Source organism: Engystomops pustulosus, chromosome 11, assembly GCF_040894005.1.
Source record: "Engystomops pustulosus chromosome 11, aEngPut4.maternal, whole genome shotgun sequence".
NCBI classification, from domain to species: Eukaryota; Metazoa; Chordata; class Amphibia; order Anura; family Leptodactylidae; genus Engystomops; species Engystomops pustulosus.
The window spans coordinates 72630722-72653850 of record NC_092421.1 but is presented as its reverse complement, the minus strand read 5'-3'; the positions used below and the strand labels follow the sequence as shown (position 1 = coordinate 72653850).

At 42.0% G+C, this 23129-nt stretch overlaps 1 protein-coding gene across 1 annotated transcript in view; it reads left to right on the top strand.

Annotated features, from left to right (window-relative positions):
• The first annotated feature begins 6464 nt into the window (after positions 1 to 6464).
• Positions 6465 to 23129, top strand: part of LOC140105590 (alpha-2-macroglobulin-like) — a 75311-nt gene continuing 58646 nt past the window's right edge. The window contains exons 1-9 of the mRNA XM_072129577.1: positions 6465 to 6601; positions 13706 to 13889; positions 15477 to 15636; positions 16152 to 16204; positions 16745 to 16765; positions 20314 to 20467; positions 20549 to 20633; positions 22279 to 22399; positions 22943 to 23057. Of these exons, the coding sequence (XP_071985678.1) occupies positions 6534 to 6601; positions 13706 to 13889; positions 15477 to 15636; positions 16152 to 16204; positions 16745 to 16765; positions 20314 to 20467; positions 20549 to 20633; positions 22279 to 22399; positions 22943 to 23057 (961 nt within the window). The 5' untranslated portion in view covers positions 6465 to 6533. The remainder of the gene's footprint in view (positions 6602 to 13705; positions 13890 to 15476; positions 15637 to 16151; positions 16205 to 16744; positions 16766 to 20313; positions 20468 to 20548; positions 20634 to 22278; positions 22400 to 22942; positions 23058 to 23129) is intronic.

Genomic DNA, 23129 nt, shown 5'->3' with positions numbered 1-23129 from the left:
ACCGCCCGACTCCGAGTTTCGCCTGATATGGCTTCTTCCGGGGCCCCGAACGCCGTGCCGAGCTACCTTACCCTGTATGAGGATTTTTCATGCCCTAGGCATGCAACGCTGAGGACATTGGGTATGGACTAAGGACTGTCCCCGTGAGTATTAAAAATCTCTGGTTGGAAAGGTACTGCACCTTTTTTCCTAAATGTGGAGTGGATGAACGTAGAGGCGGAGGATTAATCAATTTTGTACTAACATTAACTGGTTATTTTTTGGATCTTTTTAACCTGTATCCTCCTTGCGCCATTTTTTTCCATTCTTTTTTGCGAGTAAGGGTAAACTGAATATCGTTCTTCTACATATATTTTTGGATTGCAAACACACACATATTCCTGCTAAACATACAGGAATAAGAATGTATAAGAATATACATGTTACACAAATACATACATATATAGAGTACACATAACTCATACCCATACAAAAACATCTACAATACTGAGACAGTCAGAGACACTCATAGAAAGTGAAAGTCTGAGACACTCATAGACAGTGAAAGTCTGAGACCGTCAGACAGAGGCACATACCAATCAGAGACACTCATAGAGAGTGAAAGTCTGAGACAGTCAGAGACACTCATAGAGAGTGAAAGTCTGAGACCGTCAGAGACACTCATAGACAGTGAAAGTCTGAGACAGTCAGAGACACTCATAGACAGTGAAAGTCTGAGACAGTCAGAGACAGTGAAAGTCTGAGAGTCAGACACTCATAGACAGTGAAAGTCTGAGACAGTGAGAGACACTCATAGACAGTGAAAGTCTGAGACAGTCAGAGACAGTGAAAGTCTGAGAGTCAGACACTCATAGACAGTGAAAGTCTGAGACAGTCAGAGACACTCATAGACAGTGAAAGTCTGAGACCATCAGACAGAGGCACATAAAGGCAATCAGAGACACTCATAGAGAGTGAAAGTCTGAGACAGTCAGAGACAGTGAAAGTCTGAGAGTCAGAGACACTCATAGACAGTGAAAGTCAGAGACACTCATAGACAGTGAAAGTCTGAGACAGTAAGACAGAGGCACATAAAGGCAATCAGAGACACTCAGAGACAGTGAAAGTCTGAGACAGTCAGAGACACTCATAGACAGTGAAAGTCTGAGACAGTAAGACAGAGGCACATAAAGGCAATCAGAGACACTCAGAGACAGAGGGAGATGTGGCGCCCCCATTGGCCTCCTTATAAAGGGGGAAAGGACTGGTAGGGAAATGTTTGCCACGCCAGTCTGGATAATCATTGCTGACTTCAGCCCTGGGAGATGGGTGTTAAGGGTCAGCGTGATGTTATGAACCCTTCCCGACTAGGGCTGGCTCCCAGGGGATGAATGGAGGAGGAGGTGTATGTCACTTGCCTTGTGATGATGGGGGCACCAAATAAACACTTGTACACTTTTACTTAAATCGCACTGTAGGGACGCTGGCCACCTTGGTGAGCCATCCTCCTCAATATGATTCTCTACGTGCTCCTCAATATGTTCCTTGCTTGTTCCTCAGCTGCACTAAACTCCTCTAATTACAAGTACAACCTCTGCTTGCTGTGCTGCTTAGCTCCTCTGAGCTCCACTGAGACTCAGGCCTCCTGTTTGTCTCCTCTAAGACATGGCTGCTGTTCACTCCTCTGCCTGTTACTGCAGACCACTGGCTGCCACTGCAGACTGACCGCACTGACTCTTAACTCCTCCCTTCTTCTTCCCACAATCCTTCAGTCCCTTTCTTTATTAAACATAAAACAATTAAAGGTATATACACAGTACATTGCCATAGCTGTAGGACCCAACATTTTACACAAAGTGGAGGGTGCTTAACAGAGATAGTCAGAGACAGGTCATAGGGTCAGAGACTGTCACTGACAGACAGTCCGTGACAGTCAGAGACAGTTGGAAACAATCAGACTGTCAGAGACAGTCAGAGACACAGAGATAGTCAGTGAAAGAAATAGATATTAAATATTTTTGTTAAAGCTAAGAGCAGTTACTTACCATCCTGGGCAATGCCGGGAACTACAGCCAGAGTTAAAACTAAACAGCTTTCACTATCCCAGAAGAATAGTGAAATTCAAGAAAACAAGGAGGAGGAAGCGCAGGGCAGGTTTAAGTTTTATTTCATATCTTAAGGCTCCCTCCTCCCCCATTGCTTCTACCATCACTTGGGTAATGGTCAGGCACTGGGGCAGCTACTGGCTGGTACTCATAGGCTGGCAATACCAGTGGCCCCTGCCAGCCTAGTACTACCAGCCTGCTACTGCTTGTACTGGCTGGAGAAGGAAAATAGGGGTACCCCATGGTTTTTTTGTTAAATAATTTAAAAAAAGGGTTTGATCCTCCCTATTTTCCCTTCTTGAGACAACAAGCAGCAGCAGACGGGTATTACGAGGCTGACAAGGGCCACTATTATTAGCCCATGGCAGCCTGTGGTGGGGGGGGGGTCATTTATCTTTGCTCTGCCTTTTTTCTGTTTCTACTTTGGTAATTTATCAATCTAACTTTATCCTTGCATTAAAAAAATTAGTTTTTTCCCCAGTTCTCTTTTTGAGACATTGTTACGATGTCACACAAATGTCTCAAGTCATTTCTTTCTATTTTCTAAGTTTTCCTTAAATATGGTTTCGTCTGGAGTTTTTTGCGCCAAAAAATGTCTCAAATTAGACAATTTGAAAAGATAAATGTAATTTGCAACATTCAGCACATCTGGGATAGATGGTAAATGTGTCTTACTGACAATAGACAAATGTCCGGCACACATTTCAAGATGTCCCCAAAAAAGCACAAAAATTGCAAAGCGCCAAAAATTGTCTCCAAAAAGACAGAAAAATACAGATAAATTACCCCTTGAGTGCTAGCCCAAAGTTGCCTTAGTGCTGGACCATCACCTCAGATGGTTGGGTACCCATGGTCTTCCCAATACCCCTGCCTGGAGGTTGTGGGTGTCGGGGCAATTATTTGGTAGTTAGTGCCTTTTACTCATGCTAACATTAAGTCCAAGCCTTAGTAATGGATACTGTATGAATATTAAAGCCACTACAAGTCTGGAAGTCACTTCCTACATCTTATACTAGAATTAAGCTTCTTGGATAATGGATGATGTGCCCTTCTGCCTGCTATCAATCTGCAGTTTCAGGACCTTTGGAGGACCTCCAAAAGTCTTAAAATGACTTTTGTGTGTCAGGATCGGAGGTAGTGGATCAACTGGACCACCATGGACCATGGTAAGCCGACACCCGGGAGCGGAGTCTAAGTGGCTCCTGCATTTCACCAGAGAGTTGGACTTGCTGTGGCGTGGTACCACCAGGTCGCTCCACAGGTGCGACTTTGCCCGCGGTGGCAGGCAAGCAAAATCGGAGTCCTTGTCAGGCAGAAGGTCAGAACAGGCATAACAAGATCATAGTCAGGGATGTAGTGTTAGTTCAGGACAGGCGGCAAAGGATCAAAGTCAGCAACGTAGCAAGAGGTTACAATGGGAACCACGCAAGTAGACGGATAGCGCTTTATAAAAGGCAGAGCACAAAGATCCAGCGGGGTGTGAAGGGAGAGGTCAGGCTTTATTAGAAGTCAACCAAGTGGCCAACCAATTAATGGTGCACTGGCCTTTTAAATCTTTGGAAACCAGCGCTTGGGGACGCATGCGCCGGACTGGCAGAAGCAGAGCAGGAGCGCGGACAGATGAGTGAGCCTGGGGGAACGCTGGGGCACAGAGAGGGGTACAGTTGCACCTACACCCGGGACATGGGTCGCACAAGTGCCCGTGACATTGTGTATTGAGAACAGTAACAAATTTATGAGGATTTCATGAGGGAAGGTACTCCTCCGTATAAAATTGGGTGGGTTGTTTGGGTGGCCTTGAGCCACCTAGAAGGTTTGGGCCCCAGACTACCACCCAAACTGCCTGTATTAAATTCCACTTATAATGGATGCAGTCTAAAAAAATACTGAATAGTCTGTAACCACAAAATGAGGACAGCCAAAACTATGTACACTCTGAAAATGTCAGTTGGCCGTGGAAATGTTTGGAGCTTTTTAGTTTTTTGCATCCGATAGATGCCTTCTAATTCTTATTTTTGATGGACAGGTAGTACTCCCTACATATTGGATATTACATCGCAGACAAGTTATCGCATACACTACATATAGGGTATTGACACACAGGTTTTGGTACATAGAGCATTACCACAACATGCACATGTAATAACTTCTAGAATTAGAAGTCATCTACCTAATGCAAAAGACAAAAATTCTATGAACATTTCCATGGTTTCCCAACATTTTCCGAGTATACATGGTGGTGACTGTTCTCATTTTGCAGTAACAGGCATTGGAAACGTCACTCAACCTTTAAGAGGGGGAGATCATAGGAGGAAACGACCTAATCGAGAGAATCGTGAACAAAATGTTGTTTACTAGATTCAAGACGTTGAAGTAAGATCTATATTCCTTACCTCTTTTTTTCCGTATTGTTTTATTTTCATGTCTATTTATAATGATATATTATCTCTTTAGCTCATGTGGTTGTGTTTTTTTTTTTTTAAATATGTGCCTTGTTGTCATTATCTACTAGTGTAGGTTTTATGTATCTCTGTATTATATAAGGAATCGGGAAGGTTCTTATTATTAGTATGTAATGGTGGCTTGGGAAAGAAGTAGGACAGATAGGACAATGAGCCCTAAACTAAACCTCCCCAAACTGTCACCCTCCTACTTGCCTTACGTATCCCAGGATGATACAGGACCACCGCGAATATGGTCCCTCCCTAAGCCTAAGAGTGCCGACTCAAAACAAGACTCACAAGTACAGAATCGAGTAGCAGAAGGAATGTGGGTTTTTTTATACGAAAGCCAAAGTCAGTAAACCAGAGAGAGCAGAAGAATCTAAGGCACACAACAAGAAAGAGCCAAAAACATAACCAGCAACGTGCAATGGAACTAAAGCAGGTATATAAAGGAGTACCTGGACTCCGCCCCCAGCAGCTAACTGGATCAGCTGTCCATTACACTAGTAACCCTTGCTGGACAGGCCTGTCTTCCAGCGGACAAAAGACAATGCTGGTACAGATATTGCATATTATATGTATTAGTTGTCTGTAAAATCGTTGAGATACATCACCAAGACAGTCGCAATTGACTAAAAGCATGAATTGATAGAATTATCTACAGGTTTATTGGTGTGAGAGAGGCCTGAGGAGATAACCATGAATAAGAATTCATTTCTGAAATGCGTAGGTTGTGAATTTCATGCATCTTTGTGTTTCACTATATATCCTGCTGTTTGTAAATTCTTCACAAGAACAATTAAAGACAAGTTTTGTGACTGAAAGTGTCTTTGAGCTGGACTATGCTTCACTTTTTGGCTGTATCTACACTTCAGGTCTGTGCACAGCGTGAGTGCTGACTCTCTCCATTTTGAACACACTGGACCACAAAATACACACATTGGGGCTCATTTACTAAGGGCCGAGCTGCTCACTTTCGTCGGACGTTGCACCTTTTTAAGGGATTGCATGGTTTTGACAGATATTTAACAGGGATTTGCGCTGGGATTATGTTGCACTCAATCGTTTTTCTGTCGCAGGTGCGCTGCTTCCATGCGCCACAAATCGGGGCGGCGAGCCGTCGGACGATCCAACAGATTCGGACTGAGTGCGGGATTTAACATTCAAATAGTGTTGCAAGCCCCAGCACTTACACGTAAAAGAAGAAGGTGAACTCTGTCAGACCAGAAAGGGGAAGCGGCACATGCAGGATATTGGGCGCACGACCGTAGTGAATCGCGGCACAGGGGATTATGGACAGACAATGCACTTTTGGTCAACTCCAGTGGCCGGGTAAGTAAATGTGCCCTATTATCGGTAGCATAAAAGAGAATTTTTGAATAGTCTATTTTCAATAGGAAATATGCTAGAAATGCCGCACCCCTTTGCCATCTACCACTCCATCCATAGATCCCAGATACATTGTTAGCTACTGTCACCTCCGACAATGCAAAAATTTGATACGAACCCCAGTGCTCCACCATAATATTCCATATTAATAGACAATTGATAGACCACCCTTTGATCTTCAGGAGGCAGAGATTGTTAGGATGTGTTTAGGTCTTAGCTGATCCAATGCCTGCGGGGGGGGGGGGGGGGGGGAGGCTTCTAAGCTGTGTAAACAATCTCTTTATACTTTGTTCATAGCTCAATAGAAGGGGTTAGGAGGCAGAGATAATCAGTTATTATCCAGTTCCTTATCTGCACTACTATTGTCATATTATGGTTTGGTAGTGTTCTTATGAATACTCCTATACACACACAATAATATTATCGGTGTATACTGTGAATCAGCATAACAGCAGGGTTTTTTTTGTGAAGTTTCTCCAGAACTTGAGGTGGGCAGTCAGTGCTTAACAAATATTTGCTGTGTTAGGTTACCGTACAATGTCCATGGTGAGGGGGTGGAAAGACCATATAAACTATTGACAAGACCACACACGAGTCACTTCTCAGCCCTTTCACGATGGGGCACTGGAGCTTCTGCGTCGGGTTTGTCATATTACAGATCCTGGGGGCATTGGAAGCAAAACTGTAAGTATAATTATTGTATTTTACTTTATTATCGTTCATAGAAGGGTTTTCCAGGTTCATGAATGGATGTACAATTGGCCCCCGGGTGGTGTGAAGATAAAAAAGATCTTGCACTTACCTCTGTTGGTCTACAGAGGGAATCGGTGACGTTGTGTCCAACAATGGTGCTCCCCTGAAAGAGCCCTGAACGTACCTCTATGACTTGACGTCACTGTGGATCCTCTTTATGCCTCCAGAAAACAACGGTAACGAGACTGGACCAAAGGCAAGAATGGAGTAAACGTATAAGTACTATCTTACTTTTCACCCAAAAAAAAGTATGAACCTGGACAACTCTTTTAAAGCTACTAGAGAAACCTTTGTAGTTGTAGAAAAAGGTTTATTTAGTAACCACATTGTTCATGCCAGAATTAAATGAAACAGTAGCCCAGGACTACTCGGACATCATCCTATAAGCCGTCATCAGCCACCACCAGTTGTTTACTTATTATTGGGGATGAGCGGATCTTAAACTTCGTGTTGGGGTTCAGGTGTACTGGACATATTTTAGGATTGGCTGCTGAATGTCCAATACTGGCAAATTAACGTCCCTAGCAACTAGTCATGGCTATAATTGGCCAGGGCTGTCCCAGTGGCCAGTCACAACCATGGCTAATAGCTAGGGGTGTAAATTTTCCAGTATCGCCTGTTCGATGGGCAATCTGGTAATATTTATGGTTCACGCAGAGCACACCCAAACCAAATGGGAAGTTCAGATCTGCTCATCTCGACTCATAATCATACACCTGGATTATATAACATCAATGGAGTCAGGTGGGGACATGCCAGCAGGGGAGGATTAAGACTGCCAGTCTGGAATCACATTCTTCATATGGTACTAGAATCAAGCTTCTTGGAGAATGGAGGACGTGTCCCTTCTGCCTGCTTTCAATCTGTGCTTTCGGGACCTTTTGGAGGACCTGGAATGACTATAGTGTAAATGTGTATCGAGAGCATGAACAGATGTAGATGGATTTCATGGGTGAAGATCCTACTGAATATAAAGTCTGGTGGGAGGTTTTGGTGGCCATAGGTGCCCTAGGAGGCTTGAACCCCAAACCACCTGTATTATAATCCACTACTGCAGGAATAATGTTAATTCTTTTTATAATGTCAACAGTTTACCCAGGAAGAGGTACGGCGCCGCCTCGCAAGCACTAAGATAGATAAATCACCGGGGCCAGATGGCATACACCCCCGGGTTCTGCATGAACTATGTACGGTGATAGACAGACCGTTATTTTTAATATTTGAAGATTCCCTGAGGACTGGTTATGTTCCACAGGACTGGTGCATAGCAAATGTGGTACCAATATACAAAAAAAGGATCAAATAGCGATCCTGGAAACTACAGACCCGTGAGTCTAACTGCTGTGGTGGGGAAAATATTTGAGGGGTTTATTAGAGATGCTATCCTGGAGTATCTCACTGTGCACAACCTTTTAACCGACCACCAGCATGGGTTTATGAGAGATCGGTCCTGTCAGACTAATTTGATTGGTTTATATACGGGGAGGTAAGTTCAAGACTGGATCTGGGAGACGCTGTGGATGTTGTATATCTGGACTTTTCAAAGGCATTTGACACCGTGCCACATAAAAGGTTGGTATATAAAATGAGACTGCTGGGAATAGGAGAAAATCTGTGTATTTGGGTAAGTAATTGGCTTAGTGATAGAAAACAGAGGGTGGTCATTAATGGCACATTTTCAGATTGGGTTGATGTTACCAGTGGAGTGCCGCAGGGGTCAGTATTGGGGCCACTTCTTTTTAATATTTTTATTAATGACCTTGTAGTGGGTTTACACAGTCAAGTTTCAATATTTGCAGATGATACTAAGCTGTGTAAAGTAATAAATACTGAGGTCGATAGTTTCGCATTACAGAGGGATTTGTGGAAGCTTGAGGATTGGGCAGAGAAATGGTTGATGAGGTTTAATGTGGATAAATGTAAAGTTATGCACTTGGGCCATGGAAACAAAAAGTATAATTATGTTCTAAACGGTCAATTACTTGGTAAAACTGGAGCTGAAAAGGACTTGGGGGTATTGGTGGATGGTAAACTTAATTTTAGTGACCAGAGCCAGGCGGCTGCTGCTAAAGCAAATAAAATAATGGGATGTATCAAGAGAGGAATAGATTCTCATGATAAAGACATAGTTTTGCCCTTATACAAATCCCTGGACAGACCACACATGGAATATTGTGTACAGTTTTGGGCACCATTGTATAAAAAGGATATAGTAGAGCTGGAACGGGTGCAGAGGAGAGCAACCAGGATTATTAGGGGAATGGGGGAACTAGAATACACTGACAGATTAAAAAATTTGGGATTTTTCAGTTTAGAAAAAAAACGACTGAGGGGAGACCTCATTACAATGTACAAATACCTGAAAGGACAGTACAAGGATCTCTCCGAAGATCTTTTTATACCTCGGCCTGTGACCAGGACAAGGGGGCATCCTCTACGCCTAGAGGAGAGGCGATTTTACCATCACCATAGACAAAGGTTCTTTACTGTAAGAGCAGTGAGACTATGGAACGCTCTGCCGTAGGAGGTTGTTATGGCGGACTCTATGTACATGTTCAAGAGAGGCCTGGATGACTTTCTGGAGAGAAAAAATATCACGGGTTATGGGGATAAAACATTTATTTAATTCTTAAAGGTTGGACTTGATGGACTTGCGTCTCCTTCCAGCCTTATATACTATGATACTGTGATACTATGATTTGCATAAATCTTCTCAGTCCCAGCGAATCTGCACAGGTCATTTTAATGAGTGCAATAAGTTGAATAACTCAGAAAATGAGAAATAAAGCCCACAAATACATTGTCAGTCATAATACTAGTCCCATGAAGACCCTCATGCACATCATACTACCGTACTATTACTCACAGCCCACGGCAGGCTGAATGTTTTCTTTTTTTTTTCTGAAATGTCCAAAATCTTCAGCTGACCCGTCACTACTCAATAAATATTTACTCTGCTGGATCGCTGTACAATGTCCATGGTGTGTGGGAGGTGGAGAGGCCATATAAACTATTGGGAAGACCACACACGAGTTACTGCTCAGTCCTTTCACAATGGGGCACTGGAGCTTCTGTGTCACGTTTGTCCTATTACAGATCCTTTAAGTCCAGCAGTCGTGTGTAACTGTCTTCTAGTCCATAGATTATCCTCATTGAGATTTGGGTGAGATATTTGGTGATTCATAGATTCTGGCACTTTTCATGCACTAAGAAACCAAAAGACAATGGAGGACAGTGCCTCGGGTGATATCTTTAGGAAATGTGATAAGGATAACCAAAGCCCTAATAAGCCTAATGCTCACTTGAGTGTAAGCCAAATACCCCAATAGGGGTGATAGGGAAATCTACTGGTACACAATCCCAGAAGCTTGTAGACAGGAGACGTATTGTTAAAGGGGACCTGTCATTAGAAATTGGCCTAATAATCCTCTAGCAATATGTTGTCAACCAGCTTAACAGCTTCTAGAAGATGTTTCTTTCATGGCCTGGTGTGGTGGCATCATCCAGAAAATTAACTTTCAAGTGACATTGATTTTATGAAGTCAAGGAGCCGGAGAGTTCAAGAAGTCAAGATTTTCCTGCCTTAGAACATCCCCTTTGAATTACAATTCATGGTCCTTTGTCCAGGGACATCATTGATCAGATCTTCTGAAGTCCGGCGCATGATGTCAATCACATGGGAGGAGGTGATAAGAGGCAGGGAGGGGTTGACTTCAGTGTTAAACTCTCCGCCTCCCTGACTTTATACATCTAACTTCAAAGTTGATTTTCTGGATGATGCCACCACATTGGGCCATGAAAAAAACAGGATCAAGAAGCTGTTCAACTGCTTGACAACATACTGGTAGTGGTTTATTGGGCCAATTTCTGATGACAGGTTCCCTTTAAGTTTCCACTAGCCAACAATCCGAGATCCAAAAAAAAACAAAGACTCGTTGAACAGTATCAATAATAACATCCTACACGATTAATTTATCGAGTTCAGTCAAAACTTTTGATGTAGACGCTCAGTTTATATGCAGATGTTAGCGCCACATTTTCTGCCTAGTTTTTGGACGCCATTATTAATTTTGAAGCAATGATTTGCTTTGGACGAATATTGTAACAGACAATGAAAACAGAAGTCTAAAGGATCTGTTAAAATGTATATTTAAGGTCAGACTCACCTGACAAATGATGGACCAACATTGAAAAAAACTATCAAAAGAATATACACCTTATAAACAGAATCCTGACCCACACATGGAGAATTAAACCTCCCCTTTCTAAATCAATAACTATGCAAGCCACAGATAGAGCATGGGAAAAACTCGTTTTAAACCAAAAAGAAGTACAAGATATCCCCCCACAACAGATCCCAATTAAATTCCTGGAACTGAATATTACAAATATGAATCTAAACACCTGGTGTACTAACGGGGCCCACTCCATAAATGACATACTCTCCAATGGGAATATCTCCCCCTACAATATCCTAATGGAAACATTTTTCCTCCCATCAGCTGAATTTTTTTCAATACATGAGAATACGCAGCTTTTTAAATACGGCCCCCATTCATTACCCAAGTATGAACCCCAAGATTATTCAAAAGTTACAAGACCCATTAGACATAAAGAAAGGTATATCTTATTTTTACAACTTGTTAGAGAATAAACATTCCCTTATATGCTCAAATGGGAACTAGACTTAAACACATCCTTTTCAGAAAAACAATGGGTAAAGGCGATTCAATTAGCTAACTCGGTAACCAGATGCTCCTCCCAGCAAGAAACATTGGCCAAAACACTTATCAGATGGTACTGCACTCCCTCCCGTTTGAATAAGATATTTCCTTCCACTTCACCACTATGCTGGAGGAACTGCGGGGGCAATGGATCAATATTACACATTTTATGGTCATCCCCAGTAATAAAACCACTATGGGAAAAAATGTTTCAGACGCTCTCCGCTACCCTACCACTACATAGCACCCTCGCCAGCCACTGCACTACTGCTGATGGGAGTAGAAAAATACCCTAATAACAACAGAACTATCATCACCCACACTTTAATGGCCACAAAATTAATCATTACCAGACATTGGAAGGAAATCGCTTGCCCGAAAGTGAGCCAAGTCATTAGCCAGGTAAATAACAATTGCACATTTGAAAAATACATAGCCCTCCAGGAAAATAAATTCCATAGATGCAAACAAGCATGGGACAAATGGAATAACAGCCCTAACTATCAAGGGTAAACTTAGGTATGCTCGAAACCAGCATCAGGTCAAGGTTAACCTTGTTTAACTGTTGAATTGTTACTAACTGTTGTTTACAATTACTCAGTTCTTACTACACATCAGTCCCGTCACCAATATTCTTTGAGAACTAAGATAAATTACTTTATCATTTCTACATTGTGATATAATACTATAAGAGGAAATAACTTTAGTTCTTTCTTTTCGATGTACTTAGAACTGGATTGTTAAGTATATTAACATACTCTTGTTTATGTATTTTTACTAAAACTACAATAAAAAGTAAAAAAAAAAATTAAAAAAAGCATTGCCCTTAAATATACATTTTTTTTTTAATTTATTTTTTTTAATTCAATGGACTTTTCATGGCTTCTATTGGGGAACCTCTTCAATTAGGCTTCCATTACCACTGATTCAGTAAAACAGTAAATTGGAGGACTGGAGGGAGTTTCATACTAATTTCTAGGACAATTGGGGCAACATTGGTTCAGATGTTTTGAAAAATTTGGCGGAGCTTCTACGAATTTGACTTTCTAATTAAAGTTTACTGGAACGTGACCGTAAGACTGAAGAAATCTCATCCACTAGGTTTGATTCTACTGCGGCCATTGCACAGTAAACTTATCCTTATTGTCTGTGGGCAAAGTTTGAACAATTTGGATGTCAATAGACAAGGCTACTTCAGAATTGGTGGGTCTTGAGTTGAGCTAAAATTGCAACAAAATCATTTTATGCTAAACAATAACAAATAAAAGGAAAAGTTAGTCTAGACCAGTGATGGCTAACCTATGGCACTGGTGCCAGAGGTGGCACTCAGAGCCCTTTCTGTGGGCACTCAGGCCATCACCAGAGATGACTCCAGGTATCTTCCTGCAGTCCCAGACAGCTCAGGACTTGCTGTGCACAGAGGTATTTTGAAGTGACAGCTCTACCTGGGACTATTTTCTGCTTTATTGGTGTCCTCAGAGTGCTGGTATCAATAAAAACTGTGACAGAGAACGGAGTATAAATCACAAATTATTTTTTTGTGTTGGCACTTTGCGATAAATAAGCGTGTCTATGTTGTAGTTTGGGCACTTGGTATTTAAAAGGTTTGCCATCACTGGTCTAGACTGTCTCAAAACCCCACCACTACCCCCATATTTATCATTCAGCATCGGATACTGGGATATAGTATAATAGTAACTCTATCGAAGACTTTCTGCACACAACCGCATGCAAAAACGGGATGTGGAACAGACTGGGCCAGCGCTTCTCAACCGCCCTATGTCTATAGGAAGGTGAGCGGCCGAGCCGTAAACATATGAGCCGCAGGACTCCGTTATGTCGCTTTGACACAATCTATCTCTATAGAGCTGTGAACGGCAGTTTTGAGCTACCTGAGGTTTTTGCGGTTACCTTATATCCACCATTTATGGTATGTGGCCTTGTGTTCATGAAGCCTAACTCTACACTTTTAATAGATCTTAGCAATGAAGTCAGGCTCCACCGGCCTCAGAACAGTCCCTTCACTGTAAATGATGGTCCTGAGTTGAAGGACACCACTTACAGGCTCTCCAGATGTCTCCAGATAGATGATGACAATAACCAGGGAGGAGGTTTAGATGTGGGGAGAGCTTGACTTCTGTGACCTCTGTGAAATCTGACTTTTGCCATTTTTATCAAGGGTTACAGACCGTTCTTACACTGTTTCACAGGAATAACTTTGGGTTCTCCAACTTAGCAGACAACTGGGAAGCCTTTCTGTTTTTATTCCTCTGCTCACAATTTGTTATTTCTATACTCTACCTCTTGCCAGGCACTATGCCGTCATCTTTCCATCAGAGATACGTGCCCAGCACTCCGAAAAGATCTGCTTACAATTGGAGGGAGCTGGAGGAGGGAGCAATGTGCTAATATCTCTAAACCTGAATGGCGACGACATCACACTTATAGAGAGGAACTTCCAGCAGGAGACCATATTCACCTGCCTTGATTTCCAGGTAAAAAAATATATTTTGATGGATACGATCTGCCCACTGTACCTACTAATTTGATTTAGATGATTATTTCGAAAGCATGAACTCATGAAAATTGATTTATAAAACTTTATTTCACATTACATGGCTCTCTGCCAGTAGTGTATGGTGAGTCCCAGGGGGGGAGTAGCTGCAGCCTGTGTGTAGCTGTGTCAGTCTTCTCTCCTCCACAATAGAGATGAGCGAGTATACTCGTCCGAGTATACTGCTCGGTCGAGTATTAGCATACTCGGACCGGCTAGTTCCTCGGACGAGTATCTCGCCGGCTCGAGATCGAGCAGTAAATTAATAAAATAAATTGAATAAAAGTATTTTTATTGTAAAAAAAAAATATTACACATGTTTGCAGATGTTTTACTTGTAAGAACACATTGAAATAACACTATTCTTCACTTTCCAGGTGTTCGCGCGTGTCTCCCTCTAAGTTAGGAGATGTTCGGAACATCTGGAATGTGAAGAATATTGTTCTTTCAATGTGTTCTGCACTTAAATGGTCCTGTATTCACTGTTTTTAATGTTTTAATTCTATTCTTCACTTTGCAGCTGTGCGCGCGTATCTCCGAACCTATCGGGAGACACGCGCGCACACCTGCAATGTGAAGAATAGAATTAAAACATTAAAAAGAGTGAACACAGGAGCATTTAAGTGCAGAACACATTGAAAGAACAATATTCTCCGAACCTAGCGGGAGACACGCGCGAACACCTGGAAAGTGAAGAATAGTGTTATTTCAATGTGTTCTTACAAGTAAAACATCTGCAAACATCTGGAATTTTTTTTTTTGCACTGTTCTTTTACTGTTCAGTTTTATTAAAAAAATGCTCGGGTCTCCCATTGACTTCAATGGGGTTCGTTATTCGAGACGAGCACTCGAGCATCTGGAAAAGTTCGTCTCGAATAACGAGCACCCGAGCATTTTAGTGCTCGCTCATCTCTACTCCACAATCATCCAGTTCACTGCCCACTTCCTGCTATGTGCATTGAACAGGCATGGGAGAGAGGAGGATGGTGAGGAGGAGAGAAAGAATGCATGAGGAAACAGGGGCACACACAGGCTGCAGACGCCCCCTCCCCTGGGACTCGCCACACACTGCTGGCAGGGAGCCAGGTAATGAGAGATAAAGTTTTAAAAACTACTGAAATGATTCATAATTTATAGGTTTTTGAAACTTATCACCAGTTAAAAATAATATTAAGGATGGAGAGCACAGATTCATTCATAGTCAGAGATAACCAAGATAATTACAAATGTAACGCACGACAGGAACAAGACAAAGAGGCAGAGTCAGAAATAAACCAAATTCCGGGAACAAAAGAAACAGTTATCAAGCAGTGTTCTACACTAATTTTCTGTGTGTGGAATATCCACTATATAAACTGCATCAGTGGGTCTACCCTTATAGAAGTTTTTATTTGGGGGGGCAGTCACCTTGTTCCTCACCTCAAGGCAATTTTTGAGCTGTATTTATGTGTAGGTTTCAATTATAAAGTGTGTATCTATGGTTTAGTTCGGTCACTTCATCTAATGGCATTCATTTCCTCTCGTGTAGGTTCCAATTCCGGAACAAAAACAAACGGTTGGCACATTTACGGTCTTAATTGAAAATTCCGGGGAATCAATAAGTAACAGTAGTAAAGTTCTCATAAAGAAACCATTATCTAAGGTTCTAGTCCAGACTGACAAACCTGTGTACAAACCAGGACAAACCGGTAAGAAACATTAAAGGGATTTACCATAATATGTGGGGCTTTTGGCATTAATGTCCTTTTGACGTGGAAGAAGGATCGACCACTGGTTTGCATTTTTTCTCCTACATTCGCACAAAAGATTTTTACTGCCCTCGTGACTATCCAAAGGAGAGTGCAGTAAAGGCATAGAATAGGCGGGATCATCAGTCGTGACCGGTTTTATCAACATTTATGCCAAAAAAGTGAGAACAGGCTGTGATGAAAACATTATGGGGGGCCTGAACGTTGCCTCTATTTGGTTCCTCTTCTTGGAGCCATCAACCTTTGCCAGACCTCCGAACTTTCAAGCTAAATAGTGAAGGCTCACTACAAATGACTCCAGCCCCCTGCGGAAGCTAATTGAGTCAAGGCCTAATTTATGACAAGGCCTATAGTTTTTTTTTGGGGGGGAGGGGGGGTTTAATTTAATATTTATATTCTTGAAAAATGTTCTTAATATTTAATACGCATTATATTTGTTATTATTTTTGTTGCAGTAAAATTCCGAATTCTGTCCCTTAATGAAGATTTGAAACCAGAAAATATTTTGGTAAGTCTGAAATAAAACTAATTGCAGGAACAAAGATTGTTAAAAAAAATTATTTGTATTTTGTTTAATATAAAGGGTTGATATAATTGTGTAGACCTTTACCATACCTCTTTCCAAGTCTTGAAGAACATCTACTACCAGGATGAAGGATTGTAAACCCAGCACACTGATATACTTGTGTGTGCCCCCTCTGGAGGGATCTGCTCTTCTTTAAGCTTCTAATGACCTGATTTTTACGAAAATGTTTATGCAAATGAGTCTGAGGGGCTCTGGGCTCCATTAATACCTATGGTGGCCCTCAGGCTCATTAGCATAATTTTAAATGCCTTTTCTTGTGAAAAAAAACAGGACATAAGAAGCTAAGAGAAGAGAGGATCCCTCCAGAGGGGTCACACACCAGTGTGTCAGTGTGCTAGGTTTACAATCCTTCATCATGGTGGTAGATGTTCTTAAATGTATTTAGTCTATGCAAAAAAAAAAATGTTATTTCACATTACTGGGAAATTCTTACTAAAAATTATGCTTTTTTTTCTTCTTTAGATTCCTGTGGTTGAAGTACAGGTAGGAAATATATGAAGAACATTATTTGTTAAATATAATATAAGATATTAATATTGGGTACATACAGTATCACATGCATAAAAATAATCTATATACAGGCGGTCCCCTACTTAAGAACATCTGACTTACAGACGACCCCTAGTTACAAACGGACTTCTGGATGTTGATAATTTACTGTACTTTAGTCCTATGCTACAATAATCAGCTATAACAGATATCACAGGCGTCTGTAATGAAGCTTAATCCTGGTTCTTATGACAACACCAACAGACCTGACAGGGTATCAAAACTACAGGTTGGGGGGAACCTGGGGAATAGTGATCATAATATCATTGATTTTGTACTACGGTCTACTAAGAACGTTAGGGAAGGGGCAACCAACACTCTAAACTTCAGGAGGGCAAATTTTCAGCAACTAAGGGAAGACCTTAAAGGCATAGACTGGGATAATGTTCTCAAAGACAAAAGCCCCCCCCCCAAAAAAAAATGGGAATTTTTCTTATATATTCTGAAAAAGTCCTGTGAGAAACACATACCTTATGGGAAAAAGCATAAGAGGAACAAAAAAACAGCCAATGTGGCTAACTAGTCTTGTAAGGAAAGCAATAAGCGAGAAAGATAAGGCGTTTAAGGTGCTAAAACATGAAGGTAGCAATGAGGCATTACAGGATTATAGACGGAAAAATAAATCCTGTAAAAAGCAGATAAAGGCCGCAAAAATAGAGACTGAGAGAAAAATTGCCAGAGAGAGCAAAAATAATCCCAAATTATTTTTTAAGTATATAAATGATAAGAAACTAAAAACAGAGAGTGTGGGTCCCCTTAGAAATAACATGGGGGTCATGGTGGAAGGAGATGAGGAAAGGGCCAATCTACTGAATGTCGCCTTCTCAACTGTCTTTACCCAGGAAAATCCCCTGGTGGAAGACACAATGAGGAATAATGTAAATTATTTTTGGAATGTCAACAGTTTAACCCAGGAAGAGGTACGGCGCCGCCTCGCAAGCACTAAGATAGATAAATCACCGGGGCCAGATGGCATACACCCCCGGATTCTGCATGAACTATGTACCGTGATAGACAGACCGTTATTTTTAATATTTGAAGATTCATTGAGGACTGGTTATGTTCCACAGGACTGGCACATAGCAAATGTGGTACCAATATACAAAAAAGGATCAAATAGCGATCCTGGAAACTACAGACCCGTGAGTCTAACTGCTGTGGTGGGGAAAATATTTGAGGGGTTTGTTAGAGATGCTATCCTGGAGTATCTCACTGTGCACAACCTTATAACCCAGCGTCAGCATGGGTTTATGAGAGATCGGTCCTGTCAGACTAATCGGATTGGTTTCTACGAGGAGGTAAGTTCAAGACTGGATCTGGGGAACGCTGTGGATGTTGTATATTTGGACTATTCAAAGGCATTTGACACCGTGCCACATAAAAGGTTGGTATATAAAATGAGAGTGCTGGGAATAGGAGAAAATCTGTGTATTTGGGTAAGTAATTGGCTTAGTGATAGAAAACAGAGGGTCGTCATTAATGGCACATTCTCAGATTGGGTTGATGTTACCAGTGGAGTGCCACAGGGGGCAGTATTGGGGCCACTTCTTTTTTAATATTTTTATTAATGACCTTGTAGTGGGTTTACACAGTCAAGTTTCAATATTTGCAGATGATACTAAGCTGTGTAAAGTAATAAATACTGAGGTCGATAGTTTAGCATTACAGAGGGATTTGTGGAAGCTTGAGGAGTGGGCAGAGAAATGGTTGATGAGGTTTAATGTAGATAAATGTAAAGTTATGCACTTGGGCCGCGGAAACAAAAAGTATAATTATGTTCTAAACGGTCAATTACTTGGTAAAACTGGAGCTGAAAAGGACTTGGGGGTATTGGTGGATGGTAAACTTAATTTTAGTGACCAGAGCCAGGCAGCTGCTGCCAAAGCAAATAAAATTATGGGATGTATCAAGAGAGGAATAGATTCTCATGATAAAGACATATGTCAGGCTTGCGGGATGTGGATCCGCTGGACCACTGCAGACGATGACTCAAGCCACTACCTGGGACGGGAGTCTAAGTGGTACCCGGTTTTCACCAGAGCCCGCCGCAAAGCGGGTTAGACAAGCTGCGGCGTGGTACCACCAGGTCGTTCCTCAGGCGTGACTTGTCTGCAGTGGCGGCCAAGGTTGAGGTACAGAAACAGCAGTCAAGCTCGGGGTCACAGTCCAGGCACAGGGTCAGGGTAGGCGGCAGAGATGCAACGTCAGAATCCAAACCGGGGTCAGCAACAGGAGGTCCAAGCAGAAGGGTACGGGAACACAGAACTACGACAGCAATACGGAGGGACACTGGAACACGGGAACACGGAGGTAGTCAGGCAACGCAGGAACACAGAGGGAGTCAGGCACGCAGGAGACACTAGAACGCAGGAGACACTGGAACGCAGGCAAATCGCAACAGAGCTTTCTCTAAGGCTGTGGGGCACAAAGATCTGGCAGGGCTTGCAGGAAGAGGCAGGCTTAAATAGATTTGGGCAATGTGGCCAGCGCCAATTAATGGCGCGCTGGCCCTTTAAATTTCCTAGAAGTGTCGCGCGCGCGCGCCCTGAGGCGCGGGACCGCGCGCACACGGAGCGAGGCCGGGACTCGGGAGCGGGGAGAGGCGAGATGCGCTGGCGCGGCGCCTGCGGGGAGCGAGAGGCACGGGTGAGCCCGCGACCCGCGATGTGGGTCGCGGGTCCACCCGTGACAACATAGTTTTGCCCTTATACAAATCCCTGGTCAGACCACACATGGAATATTGTGTACAGTTTTGGGCACCAGTGTATAAAAAGGATATAGTAGAGCTGGAACGGGTGCAGAGGAGAGCAACCAGGATTATTAGGGGAATGGGGGGATTAGAATACACTGACAGATTACAAAATTTGGGATTATTCAGTTTAGAAAAAAGACGACTGAGGGGAGACCTCATTACAATGTACAAATATCTGAACGGACAGTACAAGGATCTCTCCAAAGATCTTTTTATACCTAGGCCTGTGACCAGGACAAGGGGGCATCCTCTACGCCTAGAGGAGAGGCGATTTTACCATCAACATAGACAAAGGTTCTTTACTGTAAGAGCAGTGAGACTATGGAACTCTCTGCCGCAGGAGGTTATTATGGCGGACGTATTATGTACATGTTCAAGAGAGGCCTGGATGCCTTTCTGGAGAGCAAAAAAATCACGGGTTATGGGGATAAAACATTTATTTGATTCTTAAAGGTTGGACTTGATGGACTTGCGTCTTTTTCCAGCCTTATATACTATGATACTATGAACACAACATTTTTAAAATCCAATTGTCACAGAGACCAAAAAAATTTTGGCTGGGGCTACAATTATAAAATATAAAGTTCTGACTTACATACAAATTCAACTTAAGAACAAACATACGGCTTGAACGTAACTCGGGGACTGCCTGTATATATATATCCCTAGGTTCTTTTTTGTGAATTTTTAGAGTGTTTTTGTTGATCTAATTTGAGGTTGTTCCTTTTAGGATCCGGGCAAAAACCGGATTAGTCAATGGCTAAATGTGAACCTCAATCAGGGCTTGGCTGAGCTCTTTTTCACTCTTTCCCCGGAGCCCACACTAGGGGAGTATTCCATTAAACTGAAAGACACATCTCATACCTTCAATGTGGAGGAATATGGTGAGGAACCCTCCGCATGTCCAATATCTAGCATAGGTTTCTTTTAAGGATCTCTAACCTGTATCTAACATGTCTTTCCAGTACTTCCAAAATTTGAGGTCAAAATCCAGTTCCCTAAACAAGTTATGTTTAACAGTGATCAGTTTCCAGTTGAAATATGTGGCAAGTAAGTCTAAGATATTTCTGAAAAAGCTTGGGATTTTGTTATGTTTAATTAATTGATCCCGTTATTTGTAGCCCTTTTAGTATCAAGGGAGGGGTCTATTGAAAGCCCCAAAATCACCAACAAATATTGTCCAATATGAATTTGCTAGAGGCAAACAGTCACCGCACCGTAATGAAGCCGGGCAGCCACGCCCCAAAATGTAGATCATGTACCGTTTTTGCCCCAATTTAGAGAGGGGAGGGATGAGGAGCCCTCAACCCTCCCATTTCCACCTGGTTAATGGGAATATACACGTTGGCATTTAGAAAGGACCTTTCACCACCTTCATCAAGCTTGCCTCTTTTAGTTGGCTTTGTCCACGATTCATGTATAGTTGGAATTCTCTCTCGTCCCAACTGGGTTCCTGGGTAATATTTTCCAATCTCTACTGTCAGATTGGCAGTGCCACTTTGTCTGCTTCAGCTCAGGACTACCCATTTCAAAGGAGCGAGCTTAAATAGAAAAGCTCCAAGATGCTTTCAGTAGTCAATATCCTAATTACACTCTTAACTGTTAGATTTATGCTCCCCCGGCAGTAGAGATCCAAAAAATAATGACAATGGGGCAGATTTACTTACCCAGTCCTGTCGCAATCCTGCAGTGAGTTGTCCGATGAGGAGTCGGGTCTTCCGCGATTCACTAAGATCGTGCGCCCGAGTTCCTGCATCCGTCGCTTCTGTGCCAAGGTCCACCTTCTTCTTCCTGGTGCTTGTCGGGATGTCCGACGACCACGCCCCCCGATTTCTGTCACATGCATGCCGGTGCCAATGGGCCAAAATCCGACCGCGTGCGCCAAAATCCTGGGGCAATTCTGTGCAAAACTGAAATATTCGGGAAAACCAGACGGAATTGCGGTCCGTGGACCCTTATTAAATGTGCCCCATTGTATATCATCTATGCCCATTCATTTTCAATGTCATTTTCTGCACTTAAACTACAACAGAAGTTGCATCATTTTGAACATGATTTGCGTTGTGTCAAGCACTAATGTGAACAATCTTGTCTGAATTGATTTCCAACACACACATTTGTCTCCTGCTGACTTTGCTCTGGATTACAGATTGTTAACCTAGCTCTGACAAACAGATGCTTTCTCCAATCACATTCCTCCATGGCTAGTCTGGATGTCAGGAAACCAGGTGCAGGGGGCGCCAGATTCGTAAAGCCCATACAACACATTTCATGAATCTGGCGCCCCCTGCACACTCTACGGGCAAACTGCACATAGGGGCAGATTTATTAAGCTGTCTAAAAGTAAGACTGTTCTTAGTTGCCCATAGCAGCCAATTACAGCTCCCCTTTTAAAATATTAATGAACAATGGTAAAATGAAAGCCGAGCTGTAACTGGTTGCCATGGGCAACAAAGAACATTCTTACTTTTAGACAGCTTGATAAATTTGCCCCATAGTTTGCACAATTTTTGATAAATGTGGGCCAGTGTTGCAAATATTGCAAACAAATAATTGAGTAAGAATTGGTGTGTTCAAATTATTCACAAAAATAAAATTTTAAATATACTAAAGGCTGTGTATAACCCCAAAAATGGGCTATGTCTCTCAAAAAATTAAATTTATACAATTTCTTTCTTTCCATTCTTCTTTTTAGGTACACATATGGGAAGCCAGTCCAAGGGGATTTTAAAGCTTCTATTTGTCGTGAAGCCCCTTCTTATTACTGGAGATGGGCCTTAAAACAATCCCCAATTTGTGCCAATTTCACGGGAAAGGTGAGGTCTTTTTTTACATTGTAATAGTGATCAAGTTAGTGAATAGGAGTTTTATTCTTTACACATCTCTAAAATTATTACGAGTCCCCCCCCCCCCCCCCCCATTTAGAACCTTCATCCCAGTGTGCCATGTAGCTATTATTATTTTTATTTATGAGCAGACACATTCCTTCTTTGGCTTCCATACACATGATCACTATCCATAGGATATAAATGTCTTGTATATATCCCATATCTGTAAGTGTAACTCCTTTAGACGTGAACCATGCACAGTTATTTTCTCGTTCTCAACATTTTTTTGTGGTCCACTAAGTTATATATTTGTGTAATTATCTGTATATTTTTTGTATATTATAAATTTTTTATGTATATATTTTTTACTTCTTATTACTCTACATATAAAGCAAATGTAATCACAGAGGAAGCCATTTTGTCTACCCATTGTTAGTACCAAGGAGATTGCCTAATGGTAATTCTTGCATGCTACTGCACTCCTATCTGTATTTTAATGGCTCCTGATTTCCAGTTGTTTCTTTCCCACAGTTGGACAGATCTGGTTGTCATACCATTGAGGTCAAGTCGGAGGTCTTCAAACTAAGAGAATCTCTCATGACTAATGAATTGAAAGGTTCGGCTTCTATTATAGAGGAAGGGACTGGTAAGTCTGATTTATTTTTGACTGTAACGTGAATCTTACTGATAATCTTAATGATATTTTAACTTTTCTGGA